The sequence below is a fragment of the Crinia signifera genome, chromosome 4, assembly GCF_055691185.1.
Source record: "Crinia signifera chromosome 4, ASM5569118v1, whole genome shotgun sequence".
NCBI lineage: Eukaryota > Metazoa > Chordata > Amphibia > Anura > Myobatrachidae > Crinia > Crinia signifera.
In genome coordinates, this window is record NC_139220.1 from 19,396,769 (window position 1) to 19,418,956 (window position 22,188).

The 22,188-nt window shown below is 48.6% G+C and overlaps 1 protein-coding gene across 11 annotated transcripts in view; it reads right to left on the reverse strand.

Moving 5' to 3' along the window:
• The window catches only part of BICD1 (BICD cargo adaptor 1), a 185,689-nt gene that overhangs the window by 36,379 nt on the left and 127,122 nt on the right, over positions 1–22,188 (reverse strand). For all 11 annotated transcript variants that reach the window (XM_083181321.1, XM_083181322.1, XM_083181324.1 and 8 more), the window contains exons 4-5: positions 20,136–20,570; positions 4,463–5,545 (exon numbers count right to left, since the gene is read on the reverse strand). In XM_083181321.1, the coding sequence (XP_083037447.1) occupies positions 4,463–5,545; positions 20,136–20,570 (1,518 nt within the window). The remainder of the gene's footprint in view (positions 1–4,462; positions 5,546–20,135; positions 20,571–22,188) is intronic.

Genomic DNA, 22,188 nt, shown 5'->3' on the forward strand with positions numbered 1-22,188 from the left:
GTCTTGCCAAATACAGACTCCCACCACTACAGTCCGACATGAATGCAGCTGCGGGGCTAATCTTCCTCACCAGACGTTCATCGTCTGCAAAACTGCTCTGTCAGTCCCTCCATTGGTTACCTGTATTCTACCGTATTCAGTATAACCTACTTTTACACACACGGCCTTAAATCAAACTACACCAACTTACTGATCTCTTCTCTTATCTCATAACATCACCCAACTCGTCCTCTCCCATCCTCACAAGATGTACGTCTCTCATCCACACGCATTACTTGTTCCCATTCCTGATTGCAGGAAGGTGCACGCTCGGGGGGAAGTGACTGGACAGCTGATATCCGGAGATGTCAGCTGCCTGCCCCCCGCCCTGCCCCCCGCATGTCCGTCACTGCCGCATTAGCATGAGAATGCCCAGCGTTCTCATGGAAAAGCCCATGAAACGCTGGGCGTTCCCATATGCTAATGGACCGCCCCCCCCCCCCCCGCACGCATAGCGAACAGTTTGTTTGCACCCAGCGCATGCACAAACATCGGCCCAAGCGAACGCATTCGGGACAACAAAATAAATAAGGTCCTAAGTGGTATGTGTATTACACCGAGTGGTACGTGCACTGTATTACACCGAGTGGTATGTGTATTACACCGAGTGGTATGTGCACTGTATTACACCGAGTGGTATGTGCACTGTATTACACCGAGTGGTATGTGCACTGTATTACACCGAGTGGTATGTGCACTGTATTACACAGAGTGGTATGTGCACTGTATTACACAGAGTGGTATGTGCACTGTATTACACCGAGTGGTATGTGCACTGTATTACACCGAGTGGTATGTGCACTGTATTACACCGAGTTGTATGTGCACTGTATTACACAGAGTGGTATGTGCACTGTATTACACCGAGTGGTATGTGCACTGTATTACACCGAGTGGTATGTGCACTGTATTACACCGAGTGGTATGTGCACTGTATTACACCGAGTGGTATGTGCACTGTATTACACCGAGTGGTATGTGCACTGTATTACACCGAGTGGTATGTGCACTGTATTACACCGAGTGGTATGTGCACTGTATTACACCGAGTGGTATGTGCACTGTATTACACCGAGTGGTATGTGCACTGTATTACACCGAGTGGTATGTGCACTGTATTACACTGAGTGTTAGGTCTATTACACTGAGTGTTATGTGCATTACACTGAGTGGTATGTGCACTGTATTACACCGAGTGGTATGTGCACTGTATTACACTGAGTGGTATGTGCACTGTATTACACTGAGTGTTAGGTCTATTACACTGAGTGTTATGTGCATTACACTGAGTGGTATGTGCACTGTATTACACCGAGTGGTATGTGCACTGTATTACACTGAGTGGTAGGTCTATTACCCTGAGGGGTATGTGCATTACACTGAGTGGTATGTGCACTGTATTACACCGAGTGGTATGTGCACTGTATTACACTGAGTGGTAGGTCTATTACCCTGAGGGGTATGTGCACTGTATTACACCGAGTGGTATGTGCACTGTATTACACTGAGTGGTAGGTCTATTACCCTGAGGGGTATGTGCACTGTATTACACTGAGTGGTATGTGCACTGTATTACACTGAGTGGTAGGTCTATTACACTGAGGGGTATGTTTATTACACTGAGTGGTATGTGCACTGTATTACATTGAGTGGTATGTGCACTGTATTACACTGAGTGGTATGTGCACTGTATTACATTGAGTGGTATGTGCACTGTATTACACTGAGTGGTATGTGCAGTACACTGAATGGTATGTGCATTACACTGAGTGGTATGTGCATTGTATTACATTGAGTGGTATGTGCACTGTATTACACTGAGTGGTATGTGCATTACACTGAGTGGTATGTGCATTACACTGAGTGGTATGTGCACTGTATTACACTGAGTGGTATGTGCATTACACTGAGTGGTATGTGCATTACACTGAGTGGTATGTGCACTGTATTACACCGAGTGGTATGTGCACTGTATTACACTGAGTGATATGTGCATTACACTGAGAGGTATGTGCACTGTATTACACTAAGTGGTATGTGCATTGTATTACACTGAGTGGTATGTGCACTGTATTACACTTAGTGGTATGTGCATTACACTGAGTGGTATGTGCACTGTATTACACTGAGTGGTATGTGCATTACACTGAGTGGTATGTGCACTGTATTACACTGAGTGGTATGTGCACTGTATTACACTGAGTGGTATGTGCATTACACTAAGTGGTATGTGCATTGTATTACACTGAGTGGTATGTGCACTGTATTACACTGAGTGATATGTGCATTACACTGAGAGGTATGTGCACTGTATTACACTAAGTGGTATGTGCATTGTATTACACTGAGTGGTATGTGCACTGTATTACACTTAGTGGTATGTGCATTACACTGAGTGGTATGTGCACTGTATTACACTGAGTGGTATGTGCATTACACTGAGTGGTATGTGCACTGTATTACACTGAGTGGTATGTGCACTGTATTACACTGAGTGATATGTGCATTACACTAAGTGGTATGTGCATTGTATTACACTGAGTGGTATGTGCATTACACTGAGTGGTATGTGCATTACACTGAGTGGTATGTGCACTGTATTACACTGAGTGGTATGTGCATTACACTGAGTGGTATGTGCATTACACTGAGTGGTATGTGCACTGTATTACACCGAGTGGTATGTGCACTGTATTACACTGAGTGATATGTGCATTACACTGAGAGGTATGTGCACTGTATTACACTAAGTGGTATGTGCATTGTATTACACTGAGTGGTATGTGCACTGTATTACACTTAGTGGTATGTGCATTACACTGAGTGGTATGTGCACTGTATTACACTGAGTGGTATGTGCATTACACTGAGTGGTATGTGCACTGTATTACACTGAGTGGTATGTGCACTGTATTACACTGAGTGGTATGTGCATTACACTAAGTGGTATGTGCATTGTATTACACTGAGTGGTATGTGCACTGTATTACACTGAGTGATATGTGCATTACACTGAGAGGTATGTGCACTGTATTACACTAAGTGGTATGTGCATTGTATTACACTGAGTGGTATGTGCACTGTATTACACTTAGTGGTATGTGCATTACACTGAGTGGTATGTGCACTGTATTACACTGAGTGGTATGTGCATTACACTGAGTGGTATGTGCACTGTATTACACTGAGTGGTATGTGCACTGTATTACACTGAGTGATATGTGCATTACACTAAGTGGTATGTGCATTGTATTACACTGAGTGGTATGTGCACTGTATTACACTTAGTGGTATGTGCATTACACTGAGTGGTATGTGCACTGTATTACACTGAGTGGTATGTGCATTACACTGAGTGGTATGTGCATTGTATTACACTGAGTGGTATGTGCACTGTATTACACTGAGTGGTATGTGCATTACACTAAGTGGTATGTGCATTGTATTACACTGAGTGGTATGTGCACTGTATTACACTGAGTGATATGTGCATTACACTGAGAGGTATGTGCACTGTATTACACTAAGTGGTATGTGCATTGTATTACACTGAGTGGTATGTGCACTGTATTACACTTAGTGGTATGTGCATTACACTGAGTGGTATGTGCACTGTATTACACTGAGTGGTATGTGCATTACACTGAGTGGTATGTGCACTGTATTACACTGAGTGGTATGTGCACTGTATTACACTGAGTGGTATGTGCATTACACTGAGTGGTATGTGCACTGTATTACACTGAGTGGTATGTGCACTGTATTACACTGAGTGGTATGTGCACTGTATTACACTGAGTGGTATGTGCACTGTATTACACTGAGTGGTATGTGCATTACACTGAGTGGTAAGGGTATTTTGTTCTCTGAATAATACTGTAAAACTCTGTACTCTATGGAGTTAAAAAAAAAAATCTATCTTTCAGGTCACCTTCACTAATGATCATTGGCAGAACATCAAACTGTGATTGTGTGAGCCAAGATTAAATACAGTATTACACTGTCTGATGCAAGTCTGATCCTTTTACTATTAACATGGTTTAATGTGAAATCAAGTGGCAGCTGCAGGGGTGGGCTGGCAGCGCTGTCCAAAATTCAAATAAGGGAGCCGCTCCAACTGCCACCCCAATCGCTGCCAAACATCATCGGCCGGGATTCGTTGGCAGTGGGTGGCTCCTCTATTTGAATTTTGTAGCCCCGTCACTGCAACTGCCACTGGTCAAATCCTTTAATTTAACTCCTCCACGTTTAATCAGGGCTGTAGAGAGGGGAGAGCAACCGGTACCACCACCAGTGGGGCAGGCAAAAGAGCAGTATACCTGTACTTACCCTATCCACCTATCCACGACCAAAATGCTGGAACATGACAAAATAACTGCTTGTTATATACTGGCACATATTACTTATTTGCACTATTCCTTACCTGTTTGTTTGCTTTTAATACAGCTCTGAGCGTTGCTATTTGCTCCCGTTTGGTGCTCAGCAGAGACTTCAGCTTGAGTATTTCTTCCATTAAGGCTTCCTTGTCTTTGTCGATCATGGGCACCAGTTCCCTAGCTGCGGCCCGCTGACGCGACAGCTGCAGTGACCTGTCCACGGCCTTCTGCAAGTGTTTGATTTGATCCCTGATTATGGCGTTGAGGTTGTAGATGTTCATTGGCTCTTTGCGAATATCGCTAGTGTCGGATACAGGGGAGGATGGGGGGGCAGTAATGACGGGGGACACAGTAGCAGACTTTTGAGGCGTTGGCTCTTTATTGGTCTCTATGCTGTCTTTTGGTACTGGCTCACAGGGACTTCGTGCCTCGACTGGGGAAGCTATACCCCTCCTGGCCAGCCTAGGTGACAGAAGTCCTCTGGGGTCCTCGGGACCTTTCAAACTTCCACTACGAGTAACTTTACTTTGCCTATAGTAGTCCAACATAACTCTATTTGGTGTTTCATTGTTACATAGACACACGTGATGGTAGAGTTGAGCCAACTCTTCACTAAAAGTCACTAGCTCATCCTGAGCGGTATTAAGGGTATTATGCGTTTCATTTGCCATAGCGGTCATCATCTGCAGCTCTTTCTCCATGGTCGTCAGCTTTTCGCTGCTCTCCTTACTTGCCCTTTCTAGACCCGTTACTTGTTCATCGTACGTCTGGATCCTTGAGTCCAGCTTCAACTTCTCCTCCGTGTAGCTCTCTATGTGTTTATTGTATTTCTCTTTTAAGGCTTTGAGCTCAGCTTTTAGTTCTATTACCTCGGTAACGGCTACTTTGTATTTGCATTCCAAGATCTCCAGCCCGTTGATATCAACCTCATAGTCATGGTTCTCCTCCCCAGAGACCTTGACTTTATCAAATTCCAGCTCCCTGCTGCTTTGAAGCCTCCTCATAGCATTTACGTGCTCCGTAAGTCTATGGACTCTTTCGTGCTGCTCGGTTAAGGCCCCCTTCGTATGCTCTAGTTGGGTCTGAGACTCTTGAAGGTTGGTCAGAAGAATAGCTTTTTCTCGTTCCACCTACCGACAAAACAGAACGTCAGTTGGAATGAAGTCAAAAATTTATAACACGGTGCAACTCACAAAACTCATCCCGCCCAAGTTCGGCGGCAGTGCGGAATACCAGCCGAACTCGGACGTTTTTTTTTAAAGGAGCAATTACTTACAAGGCAAAAATATGCCTTGTAAGTGATTGCCCATTTAAAAAAACATCCGAATATGGATGGCATTACAATCTGCCCCATACGTTTTATCACAGGTTTTTAATAATGTTTTTAACTTAAACAATTCACAAAGAAATAATGGATTATAAAGTTACTTTAGAAATGAACAGAATAAAAGTTGGGACCCGCCAAATTAATATAATATTTAAATGCCAAATTAAGTACAGTGTTTACTCCCTTTGTTAAAACTGATTCTTTAAATATTATAATATGGATTTAATATGTTTTATTATTATCTTTTATTTATATGGTGCCATAAGAGTTCCGCAGCAACCAACAACATACATAAACAAATAAGCGAAACCTAACAATGTAGGAAAAGTACATGGTATATAAATATTTCTGCATCAGTGGATATGACAATGAATTAACCATCAGTGTTGCCGAAACGGAGGGTTAGGTGTCCTGCTCATGTGAACTTACATTCTGTGAAGGCAGTGAGCTTGGAACAGAGGTTTAGGGTGAGGCTGGATTTGAGGAAGAAGTGGGTTTTGTAGAGATGTAGAAGGGACTGATAGCAAGAGGTAGAGTATTCCAGAGGTAAGGAGCAGGAATGGGAGGAAGTTATTAGTTGTCAGAAGAGGTGGAGTGCATTTGAGAAATGAAGAGGATGGGTGGAAGTGTAAAGCGAGATAAGGTCCGAGAGTGGGAGAGGAATGGGTGAGGGCAGGGCCGGTGCTAGGGGGTTCGGCGCCCTCCTGCAAACTATAAATTTGCGCCCACCCAAACTTTACAAAGGGACAGCACACACCAAAAGAAAAACGTGTGATCTCACAAGCAAGGGGAATGGCCACACAATAGTACTCCCACTCCAAATTACACCACATAGTAGCACAATTTTGGTGCCATGAGTTAAAAAAAAGAGAGAGTTTGCACTGTAAGCGCACGCAAAAATGTAGGAGTGTGGCTTCATGAGAAAGCGGTGTGGTCACATAAAAGTATCAATTACACCGTTATCCCCATAACACATTATGCTTCACACCTCAATGCCCATTAAACATTATACAACACACAGTAATGCCCATTACACATTATGCCAAACACCCTAATTCCCCTTACAAAATATGCCATGCACCATAATGCCCATATGATATTGACACACATAATGCCCCGAGAACTTCTGCATATGCCCACATTTGAAGGGCTGCTTATTCATAACGCCCACACAAGTTGCCAAAAGTAGTTGCTCTGCTTATTCATAGTGCTCACACCAGTTGCCGACATTAGTAGCACTGTGTAACCATATGACCACACCAGTTGCCGACAGCAGTATCGCTGCCTATACACGTGCCCACACCAGTTGCCGACATTAGTAGGACTTTCTACACACATGCTCACAGCAGTTGCCGACATTAGTAGTGCTGCCTATACACGTGCCCACACCAGTTGCCGACATTAGTAGTGCTGCCTATAGACGTGCCCACACCAGTTGCCGACATTAGTAGCGCTGTCTACACACATGCTCACAGCAGTTGCCGACATTAGTAGTGCTGCCTACACACATGTCCACACCAGTTGCCGACATTAGTAGTGCTGCCTATAGACGTGCCCACACCAGTTGCCAACATTAGTAGTGCTGCCTATACACATGCCCACACCAGTTGCCGACATTAGTAGTGCTGCCTATAGACGTGCCCACATCAGTTGCCGACATTAGTAGCGCTGTCTACACACATGCTCACAGCAGTTGCCGACATTAGTAGTGCCTATAGACGTGCTCACACCAGTTGCCGACATTAGTAGTGCCTATAGACGTGCTCACACCAGTTGCCGACATTAGTAGTGCCTATAGACGTGCTCACACCAGTTGCTGACATTAGTAGTGCTGCCTATAGACGTGCCCACATCAGTTGCCGACATTAGTAGCGCTGTCTACACACATGCTCACAGCAGTTGCCGACATTAGTAGTGCCTATAGACGTGCTCATACCAGTTGCCGGCATAGAACACTCACACTTTACTCTCCTGGCAGCTGCTCATCCTCTCCTGTGTCTTCAGTCTTCTTGCTCCCTCATAGCTCCGCCCCTTCGGGTCCGTGTAGCTCCGCCCCCTCCGACCGATTAGCCCCGCCCCTTTTCGCACGTACTGCTGCTGCGTGCTGAACACTGCTGACCTCTGACCTGGCCTGATCTAATGTTTAGGTAGGAGCCTGGAGCGGAGGTACTCGGGAGCTCTGTGCCTCGGATCTGCTTCCTGTCCTGTCATCAAGGCCCTTATTCTGGTTGGTGCGGCCAGAGCCGCACACGGGGCTCCGGCCGCACAAACCAATCCCCGCCCACCCTACGGACGGCTGGCGATCCGCATAAAAATGGTGGAGGCGTACGCCTCCACCATGGTGGGAGCTGCCCCCTGCATTCGATGGTCGTCGACCATCGAAGGCAGGTCCGCACGCCCCGGCAGCTCCCGCAAGCTGAGACCACACGGACAATCGTCCGTGTGGTAGCTTGTATGGGGGCTGAAAGCTGACATCCGGCGACGTCAGCTTTCCGCCCCCATGAGTTGCGTCATGCCCTCATTACCATGCATACGCCCCGCGTTTGCATGGGAACGCCCATGAAACGCGGGGCGTACACATAGGGAAATGAGGGCATGAAGCCTCTCACGCCCCTATACGCCCCCTTTGCGGCGGACGAAATACGTCTGCGGCGAAGGGGGCTGCACATGCGCAGATTGACCTCTGCGCATGTGCAGAGTAAAAACATCGGCGGTACGGCCGCACGCGGGCCGTACCGCACGAAGCAGAATAAGGGCCTAAGTGTGACAGGCGCAGCAGTAGCAGCCGGCAGCCACAGAGACAGACAGCAGGGGATGCACAGCAGGGACAGCGCCTCTCCTGCCCGGCGCCTACCTGCTTTGCATCCTCTGCTGAGCGGGTAGCGCCGGCCCTGGGTGAGGGCTTTGTAATTGAGTATGAAACACTTAAATTGGGAGGAGCAAGATTTGTGGTACAAGAGTTATCATCATTTTGGGGTTGTGGCTGGCACTCTCTAAGATGCTGGGGAACCTTTTGTCACTGTGAGTAGGTGCAGTGCGAGGTGTGTGCTCCCCCATCTCCCCACCACGCGCGCGCGCGCGCACACACACAGGTATGGTAATATGGGATCATGTAATATGTGATGATGAATTGGTAGGAAAACTTTTTTATGTAAGAGATTCATGCACGGCAATAATATCATATACTGTGATAAACTCCTGAGTTACTCTGTAATTGCTTTATCCATTGTCATTTACAACAATGTTAAAGTGCAGTGAAGGGAAATATCAGAAGAGGTTCCAGTCACAGGTAATAATTTACTTCTGAATTACATACATAGAAACATAGAATTTGACGGCAGATAAGAACCACTTGGCCCATTTAGTCTGCCCCCTTTTTAAACATGTTACCTCAAACCATATTTAATCCATATTTCTTTGTAAGGATACCAATATGCCTATCCCAAGCATGTTTACATTGTACTACTGTATTTGCCTCTACCACCTCTGATAGGAGGCTATTCCACTTATCTACTACTCTTTCTGTGAAGTAATTCTTCCTCAAATTTTCCCTGAATCTTCCTCCTTCTAGAGTCAGTGCATGTCCTCGTGTTCTGCTGCTCCTCTTCCTGTGAAGAATGTCTCCCACCTGTACCTTGTTAAAACCCTTGATATATTTGAAAGTTTCTATAATGAAACTACCCACAATAATAAACCCACCTGTACTACCCACAATAATACATCCTCACACATCCCCTACTCCCACATGTACTACACACACTAAAACACCCTCACACCTTCCCTACTCCCACCTACTGTATACTACTCACACTGGTACACCCTCACACCTCCCTTACTCCCACCTGTACTACCCACACCAATACACCCTCACACCTCCCCTACTCCCACCTATACCACACACTAATACACCCTCACACCTCCTCTACTCCCACCTCTACTACCCAGATTAATACACCCTCGAACCTCCCCTACTCCCACCTATACTACCCACACTAATACATCCTTACACCTCCCCTTCTCCTACCTGTACTACTCACACTAAAACATCCTCACACCTCCTCTACTCCCACCTATACTACCCACACTAATACACCCTCACACCTCCCCTACTCCCACCTATACTACCCACACTAATACACCCTCACACCTCCCCTACTCCCACCTGTACTACCCACACTAATACACCCTCACACCTCCCCTACTCCCACCTATACCACACACTAATACACCCTCACACCTCCTCTACTCCCACCTCTACTACCCAGATTAATACACCCTCGAACCTCCCCTACTCCCACCTATACTACCCACACTAATACATCCTTACACCTCCCCTTCTCCTACCTGTACTACTCACACTAAAACATCCTCACACCTCCTCTACTCCCACCTATACTACCCACACTAATACACCCTCACACCTCCCCTACTCCCACCTATACTACCCACACTAATACACCCTCACACCTCCCCTACTCCCACCTGTACTACCCACACTAATACACCCTCACACCTCCCCTACTCCCACCTATACTATCCACACTAATAGACCCTCACACCTCCCCTACTCCCACATATACTACCCACACTAACACACCCTCACACTTCCCCTGCTCCCACCTATACTACCCACACCAATACACCCTCACACCTCCCCTACTCCCACCTATACTACCTACACTAATACACCCTCACACCTCCCCTTCTCCCACCTGTAATATCCACACTAATACACCCTCACACCTCCCCTACTCCCAACTGTACTACCCACACTAACACACCCTTACACCTCTCCTACTCCTACCGGTACTACTCACAGTAATACACCCTCACACCTCCCCTACTCCCACCTATACTACCTACACTAATACACCCTCACACCTACCCTACTCCCACCTGTAATATCCACACTAAGACACCCTCACACCTCCCCTACTCCCAACTGTACTACCCACACTAACACACCCTTACACCTCCCCTACTCCCACCTGTACTACTCACAGTAATACACCCTCACACTTCCCCTGCTCCCACCTGTACTACCCACACCAATACACCCTCACACCTCCCCTTATCCCACCTATACTACCCACACTAATACACCCTCACACTTACCCTTATCCCACCTGTACTACCATCACTAATACACCCTCACACCTCCCTTACTCCCACCGGTATTACCCACATTAACAAACCTCCCTTACTCCCACCTATACTACCTACACTAATACACCCTCACACCTCCCCTACTCCCACCTATACTACACACACTAACACACCATCACACCTCCCCTGCTCCCACCTATACTACCTTCACTAATACACCCTCACACCTCCCCTACTCCCACCTACACTACCCACACTAATACACCCTCACACCTCCCCTACTCCCACCTGTACTACCCACACTAATACACCCTCACACCTCCCCTACTCCCACCTGTACTACCCACACCTTCCCTACTCCCAGCTATACTACCCACACTAATACACCCTCACACCTCCCCTACTCCCACCTGTACTATCCACACTAATACACCCTCACACCTCCCCTACTCCCACCTGTACTACCTTCACTAATACACCCTCACACCTCCCCTACTCCCACCTACACTACCCACACTAATACACCCTCACACCTCCCCTACTCCCACCTGTACTACCCACACTAATACACCCTCACACCTACCCTACTCCCACCTGTACTACCCACACTAATACACCCTCACACCTCCCCTGCTCCCACCTATACTACCCACACTTACACACCCTCGCACCTCCCCTATACTACCCACACTAATACACCCTCACACCTACCCTACTCCCACCTGCACTACCCACACTAACACACCCTCACATCTCCCCTACTCCCATCTATACTACCCACACTAACACACCCTCACACCTCCCCTGCTCCTACCTATACTACCCACACCAATACACCCTCACACCTCCCCTGCTCCCACCTATACTACCCACACTAATACACCCTCACACTTCTCCTAATCCCACCTATACTACCCACACTAACACACCCTCACACCTCCCCTACTCCCATCTATACTCCCCACACTAACACACCCTCACACCTCCCCTACTCCCACCTGTACTACCCACACTAACACACCCTCACACCTCCCCTACTCCCACCTATACTACCCACACTAACACACCCTCACACCACTCCTACTCCCACCTATACTACCCACACTAACACACCCTCACACCTCCCCTACTCCCACCTATACTACCTACACTAAAACACCCTCACACCTACCCTACTCCCACCTGTAATATCCACACTAACACACCCTCACACCTCCCCTACTCCAATCTGTACTACCACAATAACACACCCTTACACCTCCCCTACTCCCACCTGTACTACTCACAGTAATACACCCTCACACTTCCCCTGCTTCCATCTGTACTACCCACACCAATACACCCTCACACCTCCCCTTATCCCACCTATACTACCCACACTAATACACCCTCACACTTACCCTTATCCCACCTGTACTACCCTCACTAATACACCCTCACACCTCCCTTACTCCCACCTGTATTACCCACACTAACAAACCTCCCCTACTCCCACCTATACTACCTACACTAATACACCCTCACACCTCCCCTACTCCCATCTATACTATCCACACTAATACACCCTCACACCACCCCTACTCCCACCTGTACTACCTTCACTAATACACCCTCACACCTCCCCTACTCCCACCTACACTACCCACACTAATACACCCTCACACCTCCCCTACTCCCATCTATACTACCCACACTAACACACCCTCACACCTCCCCTGCTCCTACCTATACTACCCACACCAATACACCCTCACACCTCCCCTGCTCCCACCTATACTACCCACACTAATACACCCTCACACTTCTCCTAATCCCACCTATACTACCCACACTAACACACCCTCACACCTCCCCTACTCCCATCTATACTCCCCACACTAACACACCCTCACACCTCCCCTACTCCCACCTGTACTACCCACACTAACACACCCTCACACCTCCCCTACTCCCACCTATACTACCCACACTAACACACCGTCACACCACTCCTACTCCCACCTATACTACCCACACTAACACACCCTCACACCTCCCCTACTCCCACCTATACTACCTACACTAAAACACCCTCACACCTACCCTACTCCCACCTGTAATATCCACACTAATACACCCTCACACCTCCCCTACTCCAATCTGTACTACCACAATAACACACCCTTACACCTCCCCTACTCCCACCTGTACTACTCACAGTAATACACCCTCACACTTCCCCTGCTCCCATCTGTACTACCCACACCAATACACCCTCACACCTCCCCTTATCCCACCTATACTACCCACACTAATACACCCTCACACTTACCCTTATCCCACCTGTACTACCCTCACTAATACACCCTCACACCTCCCTTACTCCCACCTGTATTACCCACACTAACAAACCTCCCCTACTCCCACCTATACTACCTACACTAATACACCCTCACACCTCCCCTACTCCCATCTATACTACACACACTAACACACCATCACACCTCCCCTGCTCCCACCTATACTACCTTCACTAATACACCCTCACACCTCCCCTACTCCCACCTACACTACCCACACTAATACACCCTCACACCTCCCCTACTCCCACCTGTACTACCCACACTAATACACCCTCACACCTCCCCTACTCCCACCTGTACTACCCACACTAATACACCCTCACACCTTCCCTACTCCCAGCTATACTACCCACACTAATACACCCTCACACCTCCCCTACTCCCACCTGTACTACCCACACTAATACACCCTCACACCTTCCCTACTCCCACCTGTACTACCTTCAATAATACACCCTCACACCTCCCCTACTCCCACCTACACTACCCACACTAATACACCCTCACACCTCCCCTACTCCCACCTGTACTACCCACACTAATACACCCTCACACCTACCCTACTCCCACCTGTACTACCCACACTAATACACCCTCACACCTCCCCTGCTCCCACCTATACTACCCACACTAACACACCCTCACACCTCCCCTATACTACCCACACTAATACACCCTCACACCTACCCTACTCCCACCTGTACTACCCACACTAATACACCCTCACACCTACCCTACTCCCACCTGTACTACCCACACTAATACACCCTCACACCTCCCCTGCTCCCACCTATACTACCCACACTTACACACCCTCACACCTCCCCTATACTACCCACACTAATACACCCTCACACCTACCCTACTCCCACCTGCACTACCCACACTAACACACCCTCACATCTCCCCTACTCCCATCTATACTACCCACACTAACACACCCTCACACCTCCCCTGCTCCTACCTATACTACCCACACCAATACACCCTCACACCTCCCCTGCTCCCACCTATACTACCCACACTAATACACCCTCACACCTCCCCTATACTACCCACACTAATACACCCTCACAACTACCCTACTCCCACCTGCACTACCCACACTAACACACCCTCACATCTCCCCTACTCCCATCTATACTACCCACACTAACACACCCTCACACCTCCCCTGCTCCCACCTATACTACCCACACCAATACACCCTCACACCTCCCCTGCTCCCACCTATACTACCCACACTAATACACCCTCACACCTCCCCTACTCCCACCTATACTACACACACCAACACACCCTCACACCTCCCCTACTCACACCTGTACTACACACACTAATACACCCTCACACCTCCCCTGCTCCCACCTATACTACCCACACTAACACACCCTCACACTTCTCCTAATCCCACCTATACTACCCACACTAACACACCCTCACACCTCCCCTACTCCCATCTATACTCCCCACACTAACACACCCTCACACCTCCCCTACTCCCACCTGTACTACCCACACTAATACACCCTCACACTTCCCCTACTCCCACCTGTACTACCCACACTAACACACCCTCACACTTCTCCTACTCCCACCTATACTACCCACACTAACACACCCTCACACCTCCGCTACTCCCACCTATACTACCCACACTAACACACCCTCACACCTCCCCTACTCCCACCTGTACTACCCACACTAACACACCCTCACACCTACCCTACTCCTACCTGTACTACCCACACTAACACACCCTCACACCTCCCCTACTCCCACCTATACTACCCACACTAACACACCCTCACACCACTCCTACTCCCACCTATACTACCCACACTAACACACCCTCACACCTCCCCTACTCCCACCTATACTACCTACACTAAAACACCCTCACACCTACCCTACTCCCACCTGTAATATCCACACTAATACACCCTCACACCTCCCCTACTCCAATCTGTACTACCACAATAACACACCCTTACACCTCCCCTACTCCCACCTGTACTACTCACAGTAATACACCCTCACACTTCCCCTGCTCCCATCTGTACTACCCACACCAATACACCCTCACACCTCCCCTTATCCCACCTATACTACCCACACTAATACACCCTCACACTTACCCTTATCCCACCTGTACTACCCTCACTAATACACCCTCACACCTCCCTTACTCCCACCTGTATTACCCACACTAACAAACCTCCCCTACTCCCATCTATACTACCTACACTAATACACCCTCACACCTCCCCTACTCCCATCTATACTACACACACTAACACACCATCACACCTCCCCTGCTCCCACCTATACTACCTTCACTAATACACCCTCACACCTCCCCTACTCCCACCTACACTACCCACACTAATACACCCTCACACCTCCCCTACTCCCACCTGTACTACCCACACTAATACACCCTCACACCTCCCCTACTCCCACCTGTACTACCCACACTAATACACCCTCACACCTTCCCTACTCCCACCTGTACTACCCACACTAATACACCCTCACACCTCCCCTGCTCCCACCTATACTACCCACACTAATACACCATCACACCTCCCCTGCTCCCACCTATACTACCTTCACTAATACACCCTCACACCTCCCCTACTCCCACCTACACTACCCACACTAATACACCCTCACACCTCCCCTACTCCCACCTGTACTACCCACACTAATACACCCTCACACCTCCCCTACTCCCACCTGTACTACCCACACTAATACACCCTCACACCTTCCCTACTCCCAGCTATACTACCCTCACTAATACACCCTCACACCTCCCCTACTCCCACCTGTACTACCCACACTAATACACCCTCACACCTTCCCTACTCCCACCTGTACTACCTTCACTAATACACCCTCACACCTCCCCTACTCCCACCTACACTACCCACACTAATACACCCTCACACCTCCCCTACTCCCACCTGTACTACCCACACTAATACACCCTCACACCTACCCTACTCCCACCTGTACTACCCACACTAATACACCCTCACACCTCCCCTGCTCCCACCTATACTACCCACACTAACACACCCTCACACCTCCCCTATACTACCCACACTAATACACCCTCACACCTACCCTACTCCCACCTGCTTTACCCACTCTAACACACCCTCACACCTCCCCTACTCCCACCTATGCTACCCACACTAACACAACCTCACACCTCCCCTACTCCTACCTGTACTGCCCACACTAACACACCCTCACACCTCCCCTGCTCCCACCTATACTACCCACACTAATACACCCTCACACCTCCCCTACTCCCACCTGTACTACACACACTAATACACCCTCCCACCTCCCCTGCTCCCACCTATACTACCCAAACTAACACACCCTCACACCTCCCCTACTCCCACCTATGCTACCCACACTAACACAACCTCACACCTCCCCTACTCCTACCTGTACTGCCCACACTAACACACCCTCCCACCTCCCCTGCTCCCACCTATACTACCCAAACTAACACACCCTCACACCTCCCCTACTCCCACCTATACTACCCACACTAACACACCCTCACACTTCTCCTACTCCCACCTATAATACCCACACTAACACACCCTCACACCTTCCCTACTCCCATCTATACTCCCCACACTAACACACCCTCACACCTCCCCTACTCCCACCTGTACTACCCACATTAATACACCCTCACACTTCCCCTACTCCCACCTGTACTACCCACACTAACACACCCTCACACCTCCCCTACTCCCACCTATACTACCCACACTAACACACCCTCACACCTCCCCTACTCCCACCTGTACTACCCACACTAACACACCCTCACACCTACCCTACTCCTACCTGTACTACCCACACTAACACACCCTCACACCTCCCCTACTCCCACCTATACTACCCACACTAACACACCCTCACACCACTCCTACTCCCACCTATACTACCCACACTAACACACCCTCACACCACTCCTACTCCCACCTATACTACCCACACTAACACACCCTCACACCTCCCCTACTCCCACCTATACTACCCACACTAACACACCCTCACACCTCCCCTACTCCCACCTATACTACCCACACTAACACACCCTCACACCACTCCTACTCCTACCTATACTACCCACACTAACACACCCTCACACCTCCCCTACTCCCACATACTACCCACACTAACACACCCTCACACCACTCCTACTCCCACCTATACTACCCACACTAACACACCCTCACACCTCCCCTACTCCCACCTATACTACCCACACTAACACACCCTCACACCTCCCCTACACCCACCTATACTACCCACACTAACACACCCTCACACCACTCCTACTCCCACCTATACTACCCACACTAACACACCCTCACACCTCCCCTACTCCCACCTATACTACCCACACTAACACACCCTCACACCACTCCTACTCCCACCTATACTACCCACACTAACACACCCTCACACCTCCCCTACTCCCACCTATACTACCCACACTAACACACCCTCACACCACTCCTACTCCCACCTATACTACCCACACTAACACACCCTCACACCTCCCCTACTCCCACCTATACTACCCACACTAATACACCCTCACACCTCCCCTACTCCCACCTATACTACCCACACTAACACACCCTCACACCTCCCCTACTCCCACCTATACTACCCACACTAATACACCCTCACACCTCCCCTACTCCCACCTGTACTACCCACACTAATACACCCTCACACCTCCCCTACTCCAACCTATACTACCCACACTAATACACCCTCACACCTCCCCTACTCCCACCTACACTACCCACACTAATACACCCTCACACCTCCCCTACTCCCACCTGTACTACCCACACTAATACACCCTCACACCTCCCCTACTCCAACCTATACTACCCACACTAATACACCCTCACACCTCCCCTACTCCCACCTATACTACCTACACTAATACACCCTCACACCTCCCCTACTCCCACCTGTGCCACTCACACAAGACACTAAATACACATCACTGCATTACATGTTGATGCTCTATAAATGAAATATAGCAATAATAATGTTGCTGCCATCAGCACAATACCCTGCATCTCCCAATATGAATTATGCCTCAATGACAGGGCACAGAAGAGGGGACACAGGACAGGAGAGTAGGTGCCAGGGCACAGAAGAGGGGACACAGGAGAGGAGAGTAGGTGCCAGGGCACATAGGAGGGGTCCCAGGAGAGGGCACAGTATAAATGGAATGACAATAACAAACGGGAGAAATGAAATAAATAATATATAATTTATTTTAAACCATTTTGGTGTTGCATTCTGTTCTGTTCTCTGCATATTCATGTTTGTCCCACATTGGTACTGTATGGTGCAGTTATTTTGCTTTCCCACCTTTAGATGGCTCTGATTTAGGGGCTAATTCAGATCTGATCTTATGGACACGAATTCACAGCGACCAGCGTTCAGTTAAGCCCCCCGCCCCGCTACAGTGATATCCAACTATTTAAGGACAACTTGTGCACACTGTAGTCCCCTCAGAGTCTCCATGAGACACCTTCACTCAGATCTCTGGGACTGGTTTATATGCCGCACTGTGAAGCCCCTCCTGTTTCAGGAGGTTAAATGAGGCCGGTGATTGCCCCGGAAACCCTCTCAGGACCGTGGAAGCTTGGATTATATATAGCCCCTGCAGTCCATTATCCGTATGCTGGAATCCATAATGCATTGATCGAGTAAACCTCTATCTGCGTTGCTCAGCAAAAAAGGAGACAGGATCTATATCGTGCCATGATTCAGTAAGGAGATTCCGGCCTGAATCTGAGGTAAATTTACTACAGCTTCTAAAAATGAAAAGAGGCGCTGTTGCCCATAGCAACCAATCCTATTCTGTCTATCATTATCATAGGCTGCAGACCTGAGATGGAAATCTGAATAACAGCTAGCTTTTTCTGTCCGTGTGTATGCGTCTGCACTACAGCCAAGGAACTCTCTCCCACACCCCCACAGTGACTAAACTGGGGGTTTGGGCCACAAAGCCATACACCCCTACCCTACATGTAAGGCCACGCTCCTTTTTTGCCGGTGCGTGACTGGACAACAGTTTGTCTTTAAAAAATTGGACACCACCTGGCTTGCCTACACTCCCAGAATGGGCGGGAGGATCCCAAAAATCGTGTCCACCTCCCGACTCCCCGGGAAGGTGGTCAAGTCTCCCGCTTGCTGGCCACAGCCCCCGCAACCCCCATCCTCGCTGGTTCAATTACCGCAATTCGCGGGTCCGCTGAGCGGGGCTAAAATAATGCGGTAGCGCCTATTGGCTTCATTTAAGCTATGTCAACTTTGTCCCCGTCCCTCTGACTTGTTGCCTCTCCGGGCTTCTCCCAGAGAGGTGAAAATCAATTTAGGCAAGTATGGACACCTGTTAAGGACCCCAACCAGCTCACACTTTCCAGGTCACCCAGCTGGTGCACAGGTGTACACATTACTCACTGACACATTGACACATTACTCACTGATCCACAGGTGCAGATAATTATTCCACTTGCCATCCTATGAGGAGGCCTGAAAAACGGAAGCCGAGTTTGAGAACCTTTGCTCTAGCAGAAGGCCTATAAAAAATAATTTGACCCATATTTAACAGTATGCATAAGGTATGAAACATATGTATAGGACCTACCGGTATATTTCAAGCCTGAAATCATTCGGAAATGGGGGTTTCTTCGTTAATAATTAAATATAAAATATGGATACACATTTTTCAATAAGCAAACACAGCAGATATTGCTAAATTCAGCAAATTAACACTGAAGAACATCTACTTACACGGCCATGCCTATTGCTCCAAAATCCTACAACATGGCTGCCTCCACAACGGAGACCATTTTAAGTCACCAAACCTACCTGAATAAGCTGCTGTTTGAGCTTTTGCATCTCGGAAATGTTCAGCTCGCTGAAAAGGTCGGAGACGGGATTGAGCGACTCCCCCTTTCTCACCGCCGGAGTCCGATAGTCACCGTTTAGTTTGACCAGAGGGGGATGGATGTGGCCATTCATCTTATCCTCGTGGTTGGACTCCCCGTCCTCAGAAAACTTCAGCCCATCCACTGCGATATTAATGTGGTTGTTATACATACTATCGTTGATGTTGATATACTGAGCTAACTCTTTCCTCAGGTTATTCTTCTGTTCCCTCTCATTCTTCAAGGTGTCCAGGGCCTCTTCTAGCTGGTGTTCCGAAATCTCCTTCAACCGAATGGCGTCTTCCAGTTGACTGTTGAGCAACACCGTCTCCTCTTCAAATCTCTTGATTTCGTGCTTCAAACCTTCGTATTCCACCTATGACAAATTGTTATAGATTTTCATTAGTATTAGAATATTAAGAGAAGCGCAGAGAATTGTTAGTCCCTAATTTTAGGATTTTTCACAGAGATTCCTGTGGCCAATGGATAAATTCTAAAAACAGTTGAGGCGAATAAGTGTCGACCTTCAGTAGTCGATCCAATGCATGTCACCTAGTGACCGTATCCCTGCAAAATGTATACGACTGGCATAAACTGGCAGCATCTCTACTACAGTAAATCCTATCGGTGAAAATACATTATTTAGTGTTCATGCTAGGCTATTTTAGCATGGCACTGCTCTATGCCCGATTTTTAAAGGGCAAAACACGCCCTGCCCGTTTTGCAGCTTCCTGCTAAAACAACCCAGCCCGTCCATCCCACATAGGTGCAAGGCACGCCACCAACATAGACTATGGCTGAAAGGCCCGCCCACAATGGTAGTGTCGGCGGATGGGCCGACACTGGTGACGCCGGCAGGTGAGTCCGCCCACATTAGTGACATCATCGGACAGGCTTGCCCACATTTGTGACATTGTGGGAGCGGGCCTGCCCACATTTGTGACGTCAATGGGACCACCGCGCCGCATTCAAAGTGCCCCTTGTCCTCCGGCACCCTGCCCTCCTGCGATGCTGTAGGGCAGGGCTTGACAATTCTTTTTTTTTTTAAATCTAGGAGCCAGGATAAAAGTGTAGGAGCCAGACACACACAAGTGCTGCTTTCCTACATGCTCATTGCTATGGGTTTCATGCTCAATGCCAGGGGTTGCCTGCTGTTTGCCAAGGGTGATTACCACTCCTCTTCTTCCTTCCCTCCCTCCCCCTTCCCACCGTTACCATTCACGGTAACAACAGCAGAGCGGGCAAAGTGGTGGACAACTCACCCACTTCTATCAGAGAAGGTCCACAGCTATTTCAAAACTTGATCGGAGCTCACTGTCCGAAAGCCAATCAGGAGTTACCACTACTGCTCCTGATTGGCTGCCGAACCGCTATTGCTGATTGGCTCACGAGCCAGCTCGAGTTTTGAAAAAGCCGCAGACCTGATCTGATACATCTGGGTTGGGCTGTCCACCGCTCTGCCCGGACATGGGGAATGCCGTGCGGCAGGGTGCACCTTGCAAACCTGGTTGCCGGGAAGCAGAATCTGGTCGCCATGGCGACCTGGCCCCCAGGATTTGTTGAGCCCTGCTGTAGGGAACATTATTAATAAATGTACAATGCGCCAATTTTGCTGCCATTTTTCCAACAACTTTGCTGCAGCCACACAGTGAATGAAAAGAAGAATGACCGTTCCTGGTAATATTTCCCAACATCTAGAACTCGCTGCGTCGGCACCTGGGTGTCGCAGAACTACAACAATGAAACACAGACAAGCGGGAAGGTATAATTATGTGTAAACATAGTGCAACTTTTATAGGGTCATAGCCATAGGGAATAACCGAATATACTTATGTGAACACCTGGCATCTTCTGTGCCAAGCCACAGGAGACTGGTGACAGTGACATCAGTGTACAGGGAGAGCGGTGTGCCAGGACCGCTTATACCAGCCAGACGCGGCTGCTGATCAACCACATGTAGCTACGGGGATGGGTCATTGGTTGACCACTGAAAG